A 17125-nucleotide genomic window follows, 5' to 3' on the forward strand; every position below is an offset into this window, starting at 1 on the left:
AACAGGGCGCAAAACATCGAGTGTAGCTTCGGCTGTGTGGCACGTAGCGCCGTCCTGTTGAAACCAAATGTTGCCAATATCCTCCTCTTCAATTTTTGTGAACAAAAATCCGTTCAACATGGCCCGATAACGATCGCCATTGACTGTAACGGCCACTCCTTGCTCATTTTCAAAGAAAAATGGCCCAATTATGCCTCTGGACCAAAATCCGCACCAAACAGTGACTCGTTTTGGGTGTACCGGCTTTTCAATGTATGCGTGCGGGTTTTCTGTGCCCCAAATACGACAATTTTGCTTGTTTACATACCCGCCAAGATCAAAATGAGCTTCATCCGAAAAGATGATTTTTTTGGCAAAATCGGCATCTTCTGTAAGTCGATCGCAGGCCCACTCAGCGAAGCGAAAACGCATTGGATGGTCAGTTGGCTTCAACTCCTGAACCAATTGGACTTTGTATGGCGTCATACCAAGGTCTTTATGCAAAATTCGTCTCAATGATGTCTCCGAAATGTTCAATTGTTGAGAACGACGGTGAATTGATGTTGATGGCGCTTCACGCACACTTTCTGCCACAACATCGATATTCTCGGGTGTACGCACTGTTTTTGGCTTTTCACGCTTTGGTTTATCGATGAGGATGCCAGTTTCTTTCACTTTTTTCACAAGATAACGAACATACGGAGCTGACGGTGCTTCTCTTCTTCCAAAAACCGTACGCAATTTTCGCACACATTCTGCAACATTACCATGATTTTCAAAGTAATGTCGCAATATTTCCCAGCGTTGTTCAAGCGTATACACAACCATATTCGCTTAGCGGAAGGATAAAACTAATTATCTGTCAAATCAGACATGAGCTAAGTGTTACCATTCACGAAATAAGCACTAGTTGAAAAAAAAAACTTTAGATGGCGGACCCTATATATATATATATATATATATATATATATATATATATATATATATAAATATATATAAATATATATATATGTATATAAATATATATATATATATATAAATATATATATATATATATATATATATATATATATAAATATATATATATATATATATATATATATATATATATATATATATATATATATATATATATATATATATATATATATATATATATATATATATATATATATATATATATATATATATATATATATATATATATATATATATATATATATATATATATATATATATATATATATATATATATATATATATATATATATATACATATATGTATATATATATATAATTTGACCAGCAACCGGGTTTTATCGTAACCGACATCACCAGTCTCATGATGTCGGGTCCGACGAAACCCGGTCGCTGGTCACATCAAATTTATGTGGAACAAAGCACTCAATTAATGCAGTTTCACCAACAGTATAAAACTTTAAACTCGTTATAATTTACATGTTTTTATTAAGAAAAAATCTATTCTCGAAGCGAGAAAAGATAGAGGGAGATAATCCCATTTGTGGTGGTATTCTCGAAGCGAGAAAAGATAGAGGGAGATATATTTCTGCGAAAACTAATAGCTCCTATGCGCTTGTTTTTTAACAACAAAATCATCAATGAAACTTAGCTGTATTCAAAATTAAACTCTATAATTAAAAAGATCTTTGTCGAAGTAAGATAAGGTGATAACAGTGTTGTAAAGATAATACCAAATGGGTAATATGCATTATACGGATAGTAAAATTCTGATAATTTTTTTTAAATTATGAAATTATATTTTTTTTAAAGTTCGTTAATAGAACGGTAGCAATAATAATTATACTTAATAAAGATAATAAAAATGAATAATCACTTTTTTATCAATATCGCATGAACATAGATGCGATCATTAATTTATTATTATGATGTGGGAAATTTTCATATTATAATACAACATAAGACGTTTCAAATATTTTTTTTTACATTTACACTTTGAAAATTACTGCGTGAAAGATGGTAATGGGAAATTATAATTTGATAATTCATTCCATCCTAGTAAAAATGTAAAAAAAAAACTGTATAGTGTACAAAGTGATCAATTAAATTAACCTATAACAGGTCTTAAGCCTTATAAATACCCGAACATTAATACACCCATCTCAACAACTTTTAACAATCTCATTTGTGGTGGTATTTTTGATCCAGCATTTGTGGACAAAAACTCTGTCCGTATCAAATGATGCATAGAGCACTGTATCGCCTTTAACGCTGTGTTATATTGATCGTTACTTATATGAAGGCAAAGTGATCAGTCCTGCGCTTCAGATACTAGTTCTAAGTAATGTGGAATAAATATTCGTTTTTATTCCATACAGTTTTAATGAAGGATACTGTGAATGAAAAGCGAATGATACTTCATAAGTGAATGATATTAATATCATTGAATGATTTAATTATGTGATATATCGGTGAATGATGTAACTATCATTCATTCATTTATAATTGAATGAATGATAAGTGAATGATACAGTTTTAATGAATGATACTGTGATAAGTGAATGATACTTCAAATATTCCACCACACGCAAAAAAAAATGTTTCTTGGTGATTATTATGGCTTTGCTGACGGAATGGGTATTTAATTTTGTGAAAACCAATGATTTTTCGCTAAACATTTTCATAAATTATAAACTTTTGTTCAAAACCGTTCAAAATAATGGCGTAATTTCTGATCCACCTAATTTAACCATTAATTGCTCAGCAATTTTGTTATGCACGTCACAATTATTTTAAGATTTGGCCTTCAATTTGTAGAACTCTTATTTATACACTAAATATTAAAATCAAACACTGATTTTTAGAATCTACTGAATTGTATTTTTTTATTAAAAACACATAAAAATTAAATTTGTGACAATCGTTTTGCCTTGTTATGGCATATTCAAACAATTTTTCAAAGATTTTCAATAAAAATTCAAAACATTGCCACAAAAAGAAATTATGATTATTTTCCAAAAATCAGTGTTTGATTTTGACATTTAATTTATAATTTCATTAATTGATTCGGCAGTCACCTTGTGGTAAAATCTATCCATTTTTAATTAAAATGATGCGGAATGCATTGAAACACGTGTCACAGTAGATTTTTAGAAATAGTGGTATTTACTAAGTGAAGCATTAATTAATTTTTTTATTTATACGCTAAACATTTGTTAAGGACACTTGGACTGGAAAATATTAATTAATTGGTGATTTTATAAGAAAACGGAAAAGTTTTAACCCAGCAAAAAGATAAGGGATTGGAAGAGTAGATATGGAAACAGTTAACAGATATGACAAAATGGATAAAGATTAATGAGTATAATACTCATAATTTGATGATAATAACAAAATGTTATACAACACGTTTTTGAAGATTTTTATACATTTACAAAAATTTTAAGATGTTTAATTATTTAAATTGATATCACAACACAGATGAAAAAGAATATGGAGTTCTGGGTATTTACAAGGCTTACTACCTGTTACTATGCAAACTAGCAATCAATAATGAAATGATAGAGCAAGTTATGCAATTCAAGTTTTTGGGTTTCAAATTGTCCAGCAGCAATAACCTGTACAATGAAGTAAGAGAGCTAGCAAACAAGATTTCTGCTGTAGCTGGATACTTTAAAAAATGTATGGAGAAATAAATACATGCTGAAAGAGAGTAAGGTGAGAATCTATAAGACCTGGGTATGTCCAATCTTGACATACGCCACGGAAACAAGAGCCGACACCGCGAGAACAAAAAGCCTTCTTAGGTCATCTGAAATGAAGACTCTACGACCCATTGCAGGCCTAACACTTGACGACAGATTAAGAAACCCTGAAATAAGACAAATCTGCGATGTTGAAGATGTTGTGCGATGAGGAAGAGAAAGAAGACGTTTCTGGAGAAATCATGTTGAAAGAGCGAGTTCTGATCGAGTGGTGAGGATAACAGCAGACAGCAGCATAAGCGGGATCAGACCCCCAGGAAGACCACCTAAACGATGGAGAGATAGCTGGTCTTCCACCTCCCAGGAGCGGATCGCAGAATGACAGGACAAAGTCCTAAAAAATAAGATGTAGAAGACTACCTGTTATCGGCTGGTTTCAGTGTTCACCTTAGACACTGTGCAACATCCATGATTCTCAACATGATTGACAACAAACATTTTGAATTGCGAGGTACGAAATACGGTTAATTCCACCTTTTTGAGTGTGTCAAAATACAGGTTCAAATGGAAACAATCTCTGCTTGATATTTCTTCATCCCACCATAGATGGATATTGTGAACTTGCGCATACGTTACGAGTTTGATCAATATATCTAGAGGTTTCAATAATTTGAGTAGTGTGGTTGTCAATCATGGATGGAATTAGTGAATGTTATTCGTGTGTAAAGTTAACCAAGCCAATTACGGTCGTAAGCCCTGTAAATGCCCAGACTTACATGTTCTATTTCATCTATGTTGAGATGTCAAAAAATCATATAAACGGATACTTCCCGTTGTAGAACACTTGTAGGATTGTCATCTATGAATGAAAATTGTAAGCTTAATAATTATGGCGAAGACCTTTACTTCACACATGGCATTTTACACACTAGAACGCATGAAATTATTGTCTGTCAGTGTCTGCTATATTAACTTACTAAAACTAACCAACCATCACGCCGCTTTTCCACAGGGGTAGGCAGAGAGAATAAAACACCACACCACTCTGTCTTTGCAAACATTCTTTGCCTCTTCCACGTTCATGCATCTTCTCTCATACATACCCGCCGATTATTTCGACTCCTAACCTGACCGCTTTCAAGTATTTGGCATACCTGATCGTACCAAGTTTTTCTCGGTCTTTTTCTGCTCCTTTTTCCAACTACACTCGCCTCATAAATTTGTTTTACCGTTCTTTCCTCACTCATTCGATCTACATGTCCAAACCATCTCAACACACCTTTCTTAATTCATAATATATATAATTTAAGTCTTATAAAATCTGGACGATTGTTTTATAGGTACATCCGAATTAAAATAATTAATTATAGGATAAATAAAGAGCCTTGATACACTAATCGATGATTCAAATGTTATCATTTTTTTTTATCTGTTATCTAATACATTTATTTTTCTTTCGTAAATAAGATGTCTGAGTTTTTGAATTATTTTTTTTATCTGCCAAAGTAGACAGTGAAAAACAGTTTATTAGAAATTCACCTAATCTCAATTTAGTAACTGATAATTTTAGGCTGGAAAATCAGAGATTATTCTTTTAAGTAAGAACATCCATACGTTAACTTATAACACGCTTTAACGAGTGTTATTTTTAATTTTAAAAAATGTATGTCCAAAATAATTTGTAAAAAAAAAAATTATTCAAATTATTGAAGTTTTTTTTAAATGGAACGTTATGAGATGGATCATATCAGATGGATGGCTGTCAAACAGGGGTAGAATTGGTGAATGTTACGCGTGTATAAAGTGATCATTTAACCAAACTTTGACAGGTCGTAAGCCCTGTAAATGTCCAGACATCTATATTCTTCTTCATCTATGTTGAGATGTTAAAAAAGAGTTAGAAAATATTCCTAAGTGCAGATAATCCAGATTTATAACCATCACGCCGCTTCCCCGCAGGGACAGGCAAAGAGAATACAGCGTCATGCCATTCTGTCTTTGCAAACATTATTCGCCTCTTCCACGTTCATGCATCTCCTTATACATACCCGACGATTATTTCGACTCCTCACCTGACCGCTTTAGATAATTTTTTACCAATTTCCTTTGAACCGTTTAAAGTTGGAGCATTTTAACTTAATCGTACATTTTATTTGTCAATCTTATATGGATTGATGATAGTGACATGTTTTGCCAGCACACATTCCTCCCAGAACGTTAAACAGTCCTCCCATACGCCCTTACCGCGTTCTCATTACAACACGTCTTTAAACGGCCATTATTTTTCATTAGCGCAACACGTGCAAACGAAAACAGACCTTAATGAAATACTTAAAATCGTTTTAATTCCAAAGAGCTGATAAGGTGCGATAATGAGGCGTATCTTTATACCTCGGTGATGCAACGAAAGGCGAATATCGAATGTCAAAATTAGCGCCACGACAGACGCATGCGCCGAACGAGGTGTATTGAAAAGCGCGGGAAATGAAAATTTCTGGCGGGGCAGACGATGATATCATAATCGTTTTTTTTAAGAATTGTATAATCAGCGCCATTGTTTTAATATATTAAGTAGGTACTTACTTCATATGTTTATACATCTACCCATTGTAAAGTCATCACGTGCAATATATAAGATACTTTGCACTTTTTTGAAGTAAATTCGTCATCAAAATTTGTTTTCACGGAAAATTACCTGTTACGAAAATCTGATGTTTTGGGAATACAATAAAAATAAAAAATAAAATTAAAAAATTAAAAAATAAATAAATTTTTAAAAAAAAAATATATATATATATATATATATATATATATATATATATATATATATATATATATATATATATATATATATATATATATATATATATATATATATATATATATATATATATATATATATATATATATATATATATATATATATATATATATATATATATATATATATATATATATATATATATATATATATATATATATATATATATATATATATATATATATATATATATATATATATATATATATATATATATATATATATATATATATATATATATATATATATATATATATATATATATATATATATATATATATATATATATATATATATATATATATATATATATATATATATATATATATATATATATATATATATATATATATATATATATATATATATATATATATATATATATATATATATATATATATATATATATATATATATATATATATATATATATATATATATATATATATATATATATATATATATATATATATATATATATATATATATATATATATATATATATATATATATATATATATATATATATATATATATATATATATATATATATATATATATATATATATACACACATAAACATGTTTTTGCCATCTGAACATAGATGACGAAGAATATGGAAATCTTGGTATTAATAAACATTGCGACTTGTCATTGGTTGGTTGAGTGATCTCTTTACACACGGGTTCAGATCTTACATACAAATAAAAGTGTCTCTGATAAATGAAAGCTTTCTAAATACAATCAAAGATGGCTGTTCAGACTCAATCACAGAATTTTATGAGATTAATCATATTTGTATGACTTCCAAAAATTTTAATAGTGTGATTGTCAATCATGGGTAGAATGGTGCATGTTACACGTGTTTACAGTGATCACTTAACTAGCCTATGACAGGTCGTAAGCCCTAAAAATACCCAGATTTCGATATTCTTCTTCGTTAATGTTGAGATATCAAAAATATTAAATAACTCTTAGTGGAGAAAGATTTGTGAACAAGTATTTTGACACACTCAAATTGTTGTTACATATGCATATTATCAAAGTATGTTATTCCAAGTCTAAGCTTGCATTTATGTAAGAATTAATGGAAAACAACAAAACGGTTCTATGGAAAATATATATTTAGTTTTGAAAACCGTACTTCGAATCTATTTTAGAAGAAATTTTTGATAAAGGAATAATGCAAAGTTATATCAATTGAAATCAATATTGATATTAAGGGGATATTCGCAAGTACAGAATTAATTCCACCGGAGATCACCGGAAAGGTCACATGTTTGTCCAGGCCCGTATATGGGTTTTTTTGTTTTTCAATATAAGTGATTTTTTCACTGTCATATTTATTCAATATTACCCTGGACTGTAACCTGAAGCGGAGGGCTGATCACCTTTCTTTCATGTGTAAACGATCAAGATAACACTGCGTTTATATGACGCAGTGCCCTATGCACCATTGGGGTGCGGATAAGGGTTTTATTATTGATTTTTATTTATAATATTTTTTTGTTTTTCAGAAAATATATAAAAAAAACGTTTATAATAACGTAACTCTTTTCTTTTTACTACCATATAATTATTTTAAAGAAAAACTTGTTTTTTCAATGCAAAAACAATGTTTTAAGAAAAAAACAATTACGTATAATATTACCTCGATTAAGAGAAAATCAAGTTACGACTTAACGAATACTGGGCCTAAATAGACCTTAATCTAAAATCTAACAAGGCTATATAATAACTTAAAACAACTAAGGTGACAGGCAGTAGTTGGGTAGACGCTCGACTGCGAAATCTGGCGTCGCAGGTTCGATTCCCGCCAATTGTAAAATAAATTCAAGAAAGATTTATTTTCGATTGGTCTGGGTGTTTGTGATGTATTTTTCACATTTACCTTCCCTATCCTTACTAACCTTCCTGTACACAAGCATCCTAAATAGACGCATTGCGGGTTATTCCTTTAAAAAAAAACTTATTAATAAGTAATAAATTCACTATTTTAGTGGGGTTTTAAAAAATAACACTTTTTCATTGTAAAAGTAAAGTATTTTTTTTACTTATACAATATTCATAAGAACAAAGTAGTTTTAAACCCTTCTTTCTCAAAAAAATATGCATTATTCACAGTTACACCCTTGAGATAGTATTCAAAAAATTATTCAAATTTATTATTTTATTTTTTTCAGTTTTTATTTTATTTTTTTTATTTGGGTAAACAACAGCAACATATCGCTAACTCCTTTCAAGAACGTCATAATCAAAAGACTTGACTTTTCAGGAGAACGTTTTTAAAGTTTAAAAATATAATACAATGTATTAAAAATAAATATCAAGCCACTTACTGAACTTTTTACTGTGCAACAGATCTTTTTAAGTAAAATCTGAAGGTTTATCTCCATTTGAAAAATATTTTGTTTATTTAAGAAAATAATTAAACAATACCTTTTCTTCAAAATGCAAAAAAAAACACTTTCTGCCCTGTAGCGGGTAAACATCACGTTAAAAATATGCCTCTTTTGCTGGGATATAGTACATTTTTTGGGCATTCCGAAAATATGCACAACTGAAAATTGATGATTTTTGATTTATGACGTTCTTGAAAGGAGTAAGCGATATGTAAAACAAAACATGAAAAAATACACATTAAACAAGCCACTTAGAGCTAACCACCGAAACACAAAGATTAGTACAAAATATTTAGTGTAGATCTAGCAAATGCACACGTATTCATGGGAGAAAATGTGCGTGTGTGAAGTGTGTAAGAACGTAGTTGCAACTCCATTTCCACTGCAAACACTGACTGCACCCAACTAGGCCTCATTCCCTGATTTATTTATTTATTGACATGTACCTGAAATCGTTGATAACAGATAACCTCAAAATACTTTGGGGGTGCGGCTTGACCGCATTTGATTATCTCACTAATCTAATAGGCACGTCTGCGTGCACGCCGTCCTTTACATAAAGGTCGACGAACTCGTGCGATACTGATATGAGTGCAACAATTGAAGCATGTGGAAATGAACACACTTCATCCGAAATTAATTTTAAATAACCCCATTGAAAAAAATACTAAAAGGTCAGAAAACTTTTCTTCTGACACTTATCCGCATCCATTGGTGCATAGGGCACTGCATGGTATTGACGCAGTGTAATCTAGATTATCACTTACATGAAGGCAAGGTGATAATCACTCCTTCGCTTGAGGGTAATTAAAAAAAAATCATTATCAAATGTATAAAATCTGTATTAAGTGTGAAACGAAGTTTTCATAATTTTATTTTATTAAAATTAAACACTTGAATATACCACTTTAATGAGTTTTATTTTCGAAACTAGTCGTATTTATGAATAAAACTCATTAATTTGGTATATTCAAGTGTTTAATTTTTACAAAATAATCATGTCATTCCACAAAGTTAATGCCGAATCATTAAATAATATATTTTTGTAATTTAATCAATGTCTGAAATGTAGACTCTAAAATTATAAGACGTAGGTAGGTACTGAAATTGAAACAGATAGGTTCTCAAGAAAAAATTAATCCTTGTATTTGGCTCTTTCTCTAATAAGTTTGACGACCACTGCGTTATCCGAACACATTGCTTACAGGTACTTTAGTTCGCTTTCAATGTGTATCTACTTATGTATTACGCATTTCAAGAAAACGCCTATTTTGTAAACGACTGCAAAAAAACACAATCGATTTCTACTATCGCATTAATATCTCACTTTGCTAGATATTTATAAAAATACATATGCCTACGTCCACAATTGATATACACATATTGATAAGTGTAAAACTTTCACAACTGACTGCAAGCGTCGCATTTTGCGAAATTTCTCTAACTTTGCACAACGACAAGTGCATAAGTGCCTGACAGCAATGCACTGAATAGCCTATTTCGAAACGTCTATATATTTTTTCAAATAACTTTTTTTGATTATTCGGTTTATTTTAAAACATGAATATTATATGGAATATTCTGTTTGATACTCGATTTATCAGCTTATTTTATAAATATAATGTTATTTATATAATTCGGTTTTACAAAATCGTAAAATATCTTTGCCTCTATAAAATATCTACCAGTTTTTAAAAGTATTTGTAAAAAAATCTCCTTATATCAGCAGAAACAGTGAAAATTTTGAAACCTTAAAATTATGCTAAAATTCAGTGAGTGGACAGATTTTGTTAAAAGAGTAATGAAAAATTAAAATATAATATAAATTTTTTATTTATTGTTTTGGCATTAACTTTGTGGTAAGACATGTTACAATGATCAAAGAAAACACTTCGTTTTGAAAATTTAGAAATACAAAAAAAACTGAATTCTAATAATAATTTATTAAATAATATATTTTTCAAAATTCTTCGCCATTGCTTTCCATTTTTCCTTTGTTTTCAAACTCCGTTCCTTGACTAACCCCTTCCCTTTACTTTCCCCTCTCCTTATTTATAGAACAATTTTATATTTTATATTTTAGTTATTATACAGAACTGAATGATGGAAGTTTAACTTCTGAAACATGTAGTCTATAATAAAACTCAAGTGGTAAAAAACGAAGTGTTTTCTTTAATCGTTGTAATATAAATTTAGCTTGTTTTCTGATTATCTTTTTTGAAATAAGCGTAATGGAAAAACCAGCAAAATGTATTTATAATGCAAAGTGCTTAAAAAATTTAAAAATCGATATTTATCATATATAACAAGCTACTATACCGAAAACAGACTAAACGGTTATAGATCCAGATAACTCAAACTTTCCACATAACTTGCTAACATGTTTTATGTATAAATATTTAAAAAGAATCAATCAAACAAAAACAAATACAAATTTATACGGAAAATGTAAAATCTCTGTGTTGAATTATACCACCTTGCAATAAAATCTTATATCGTAAGTTGATTAGAAAATTTGAGTACATTACTTACTTAAAGTACGTCATTTCTAAAACTTTATACTTTGTATTTAAGCCATGCATTTTTTTCATACCTTGCATTTTCTAAAATTAAATGCCAATGCATCAAATCATACCGAATCTTTCTTTCAAAACAAAATTTCTAAGTACACGTTTATATTTCTCTACGTTTACATTTATCCCATTATTAACGTTTAGTTAGATTATTCAATTTTTCCTACTCAATTGACTCTTTTTTTTAAATCAGCTAATGAAGATAGGTACATTAAACTTAAGTTCTCAATTTTTTGAGCTGTTAGCAGCAAAAAGAAAAGGCAATTATTTTAACTCGAGTCACATTTATATTCAAAGGTTTATCAAATTGATTGTGGAAATAATATTTCATTTTTTCAAAATACTAAGTATGGTCTATATGATAGTAAAACTGGATATTTTATTATTATCTTTATTATCATATAAGCCTTAAGCTATTAATTCTCTTCACCACTTTTTTACATTTTTCTTTAGGAAAGCGTTTTTTGCGATCGATATGTATATTTTTATATTTTCCTACTTGTTTATTTTTATTTTACTACGGTGCGTATCTGATTTTCTTTATCCATACGATCTTTTTATCAGTTGGCAATAAAATACACCGATAAAAGATACACTAGATATTTAACGTCCTTCAGTGATAAATGCATCGAGTCGTTAGTTTATTTCAAATATGTGTAGTTTTTTTTCCCATCACTACAAAGTAAATCATCCTCCTAATACAAATATAGGCATTATAAACGCATTAAAAGTTTCCGTACATTGAAAAAAAATACTTAAAATACTTTATTTTCAGTTTTAAAAGTTTTAAAAGAAGGAAAACGTTAAAGCTAAAACTCCTGGTCAAATGCACTATTTTATGTGGCGCGATTGGGTACAAGTTCAAACTGACGTCGCTGTTTCGATTCCTGTCAATCACAAAAATGAATTCAAGAAATACATATTTTTAGGTCTGGGTGTTTGTGATATATGTTTCACATCTACCTAACCAATCCTTACTCAACCTGCAGACTAGTCTCCGAATATATAGAAAGGAGGTTTTATCGGTTATTAATTTATATCAATAATAAGAGGGAAAAAAATATATAATGAAATTGCATGCATTTTTAGTAAAATTTTCTGGCATAATCATGAAAATCAACTTCGTCTTACCAGCTTACAGTAAACTCATATCTACAATATTAAATAATATTTAATCGTAAAATGAAAATCTTTTCATGAAATATTTATTATTATTTATAACCATCGATTTAAAATGTTTTTACTGTAAGGCTGAAATTATCCATTCTACGAAGTAACTTTTATCTTTAATATAATTAATAACATAATACATGCGTTTAATCAACATAGATATATTTTCATTAATTGATTCAGCAGGTCACTTGGCAAATAACAATATTTCTTAAAATATTATATATTATGACACGTGTTACGATGCATTCAGCATAATACGGTATTAGAAAATAATGCAAAACGCATCGAAAGACATTCTAAAAAATATTGATGTCGATTAATGTCATACCAATCTATTCAGTGTGCTAATGTACATAAGTTCATTTAATTTATTTTATTTTATATTATTTAATTTAAGGCTTATGCCTTAATAATATGAATTTAAATATGCTTAATATCAATAAATAATACACAAATAAAAATCATCACTATCAGGGAGCAACGAGAGAGAGAAACACGTTTAAATTTATCCATTATAACATAGAGAATAAATGCTGAAAAAGTACTGACTTCAAGGTGGATAGCAATATTAATGTGTGAGGATACCGAAAATAAATACAGTTGAACCCCTCATAAAGAGTAATTCGCAAAAAAATGTGAAAAGTTGCTCCCTTAACGATCGAAATTTCACATAACGAGTTGCAGAGATAGGGTAAATCTCTTTTTCACGACATTCACCTGTGAGCCGGAACTTCCGCGCCAGCCAAAACAAAAAAAATGTTTCACTTAGCGAGTAAGATTCTGGAACGAATTATGCTCGGTATGAGAGGTTCCACTGTATTTTTTTTTTATTAAAAAAAAGAGAAATATTTATGTTTTTATTATTTACACAAATATTTAAATTTGATACTATTTTTGTGAGCCTAAGCGGGTCATTGTTAAAAATACGTATCAAATTGTGGTAGATTGCGCTTAAGAGTCTGCGACACTATCCACGGGACCACAACTCGACACATTTCGTTAGTATTTCCTTCTTACCTGCAGCCCTGACGACTTTCTTGGTCACCTCATCGTCCAAGAGATTGGGCGCATGCCGCCTTGCCTCTGCTGGTCTTCCGGTGAGGATGACCAGGATGGTGAGGCCCACCCAGCAGGCCCACCGCATGGCTGACGCCCGCTAGTGTTATCCGCTCGCGAGATTACCACTAACGCCACCCCTACCACGGACCGCACTGCACTCCCTATTCAAACTCTTACCCCGGATGTCACTCTGCTCGTAGATTCGAAAATTTCCCACTCCGCTTGGCGAAATCGGCGAAAATCACACTTCCACAAATATCTCACCTAAACTTATCTTAGTCACTTTTTTTTAAATCCCAAGGTCACTTATTTGTTTTGATGGCTTCATTCATAAACAACACATTTTCATGCAATTCGCAGTGCATGTTTTGGGTTTTGATATTTATTGTACGTACAATCGATTTGTGTATCTCATTCCAAGAGAAGGTTTTTTTAATATATTTTTTTCAAATATAAATTTGAACTTGCCAGATGTTGTCGCATTAAATATCAAATGACATTGAAGAGACTAAAAACCTTTAAAATATAAAAAAAATGCATGATACATCCATCGTAAAATATATGAAAAGAGCGAAACTTATATATATTTAAATATGAATATATGTATATATATATATATATATTATATATATATATATATATATATATATATGTTTAAATATATATATATATATATATATATATATATATATATATATATATATATATATATATATATATATATATATATATATACATATATATTTATATATATATATATATATATATATATATATATATATATATATATATATATATATATTATATATATATATATATATATATATATATATATATATATATATATATTTCAGTCTGCGATTTTTTTAGGATGAAGAACATTATCAGCGAAATTATAAAAACACTTGAATATAATTTTGAAAATTATTGGTAGGAAAAAAAATATATTATGAAATCTGTAAATGGCAGCAATACTAATTTTAATAAATGTAACATTAAACGAAATATCTCACATTTTGCGTGAAATAAAAATTGCAACGGTAGGAATATCGCGCCTGATTATGCCCAACAAACCGGTCGAAAAAATAACAATTTTAATTTATCAATTAATATCCTCATTAAAACGCCACGAGAAATAATTTAAATACTGCATACTTTAATGCGAATTCCAGGATTGGCGATTTTCGGAATCGGTCGGATTTGCGAATGAAACTCACGCATGATACTTTCAGAGCTGAAACGCGCCACACATCCACTTCGCTAGGCAGCCGGGCGATCACTGCGCGGCTTCGCGAAGTTTGAATGATAAATCTCGGCCCGCGGAGGGCGGAGGGGGGGGAGGGGAGGGCTTTATATATTTCAAACATACGTATGAAGCCTTCTCAATTTAAACGTGCGATACTGTTTAGGTACTGTTGAACTCATTTGTGTATTGAACCATTCGTTTTTCTTTCTTTAGATTTTTAGTGCTATTAAATTGGACAGAAAACATAACCTGCTGTATTCTGTTTCCCTGTGCAAAAAATCCTAGAAAACGTAAATATGACATCACTGAATGTCTTGCCTTCCATGTTCCCAACTCCATGACTTCTTTTTCAATGTTTATAATATAAATTTAAATATTAAATATTAAAATGTTAACAATGACTTTTAGACGACTAAATTGTATTTTACTATTTAAAACATAAAAAAATAAAATTTGTGACAATTGTTTCGCATTGTATTAGAATTTCTAAATTAATGTGAAGATTAAATGAACTGGGCTTGATAATAGCCGCATATACTCAGCTTTTGTGAACAAAAAATATATTTACTTAAATTTAATTTTATAAAATAATCTAAATAAATTTATTTTATTTTAATTTTAAAAATTAATTGTTAACTTTAAAAATAACTGAATCCATTTGCAATCCAAGGTTTATTTTGTACTAAAATGGAAAAGTACTGTAGTAAATATTCTATGAAGCAAAATTCACATATTTTCTCTCGTATGCATCAATTATATATATTTATCAATTTAAGACAATTTTTTAAAACCCACACATGTCACATAAGTATGACGAATTAAGGCTACATTTTTTTAATTTACCTTACGTTAAATATTTTTAGGTGATGTTATATTGACACTACATACTGTATTTGAAATGTTTTTTATGATTTTTTTAATCCAGTCCTGTTTAATAATATTCAAGGAATCAATTGTTTTAGAGACCAACCTCATCGTTTGTTTTTATTTAAATTATAATTTCAGTGTTGACAGAAAGCTCAGAGAATCGTTACCGTAATGTGTAATCAAAAATAATGATAAAAGCCGCTTTCATCAGAAAGTATTTAAAAATATATTTACTAATAAATTAGTTAAAAATTCAAGCTTTATTTAAGTATTCTTTTAGATTGCTACTAATAATTAAGAAAAATAGTCTTGCAGACAAGTCGAAATATTTTGTATAAAGTACAATACGATTTTGACGCTCACCAGTACAGCCTTAATGTACAATATTAATTTGTGGTCGAGTCAATTTGATAAGATTTTTTATTACTTCTAAACAATATACGGTAATCTTTTATATCTAATCTTTGAAGTATCGAATGTAACTTTATGTAAGAAAATTGTAAACATGTTCCTTTTTTATTATGTATATTTTTACGTTACCAACTTACATATTGTTACAATAATAATAATAATTTTATATACAACATTTTGAGTGTGTCCAAATACTTTTTCACAAATCTGGATTCTCCGATTATAACTGGATTATCTCCATTTACGGGGTCGTCAGCTCCGTTAATGCCTAGATTTCTATATTCTTTTTTATCTTTGATGAGATGTCAAAAATAATTATTTTATATAGTATATTAAAAAATATGCAGTTTAAAAAATTATGAAATTATTCTTATAATCGACTGAACTTTAATTGCAGAAAAACGGACCAATTAAAAGAAGAGCACGAATGTATTCTGATGATAGTAATAATATAAAAATATATAACTGACCTTTTAAATTCACAGTTTTAATTTCTCACAATATTTAATAAAAATTTTAATAAAATTTAATAAAATTCATTTATATGGTTGCATTTTTATATTTTTAAACTAAGCCTCCACTCGTTTACGAGTGGTTACAAACTACAAACAAAAAATGTTATAATTACAATAAATAAAGGAAATAAGAGGAAATAGATATAATAATAATAAAACCCTTACCGCACTCCAATGGTGCATAGGGCACTGCTTCAAATAAACGCAGTGTTATCTCGATCGATTACACATGAAGGAAAGGTGATCAGCCCTCCACTTCAGGTACCAGTCCAGTGTAATATTGAATAAATATTAGAGTGAAAAAATCACTTATATATATTAAACCACCCTGGGAATCGAACCCTGGACCTCTAGAATGGTAGGCGAGCATGCTGACCATTACACTACGGAGGCGGA

General features: G+C 29.4%; 1 protein-coding gene across 2 annotated transcripts in view; it reads right to left on the minus strand.

Moving 5' to 3' along the window:
• The window catches only part of sog (chordin short gastrulation), a 213439-nt gene extending 198466 nt beyond the window's left edge, over window positions 1-14973 (minus strand). The window contains exons 1-2 of one of the 2 annotated variants that reach the window (XM_088272792.1): window positions 14846-14973; window positions 13649-14206 (exon numbers count right to left, since the gene is read on the minus strand). In XM_088272792.1, the coding sequence (XP_088128918.1) occupies window positions 13649-13775 (127 nt within the window). In that variant the 5' untranslated portion in view covers window positions 13776-14206; window positions 14846-14973. The remainder of the gene's footprint in view (window positions 1-13648; window positions 14207-14845) is intronic. The other variant, XM_088272801.1, reaches the window with a different exon arrangement.
• Between the last annotated feature and the right edge of the window lie 2152 nt (window positions 14974-17125).

The sequence above is a fragment of the Brachycentrus maculatus genome, unplaced genomic scaffold (assembly GCF_059751285.1).
Source record: "Brachycentrus maculatus isolate JH-2025_06_01 unplaced genomic scaffold, ASM5975128v1 h1tg000032l, whole genome shotgun sequence".
Classification (NCBI taxonomy): domain Eukaryota; kingdom Metazoa; phylum Arthropoda; class Insecta; order Trichoptera; family Brachycentridae; genus Brachycentrus; species Brachycentrus maculatus.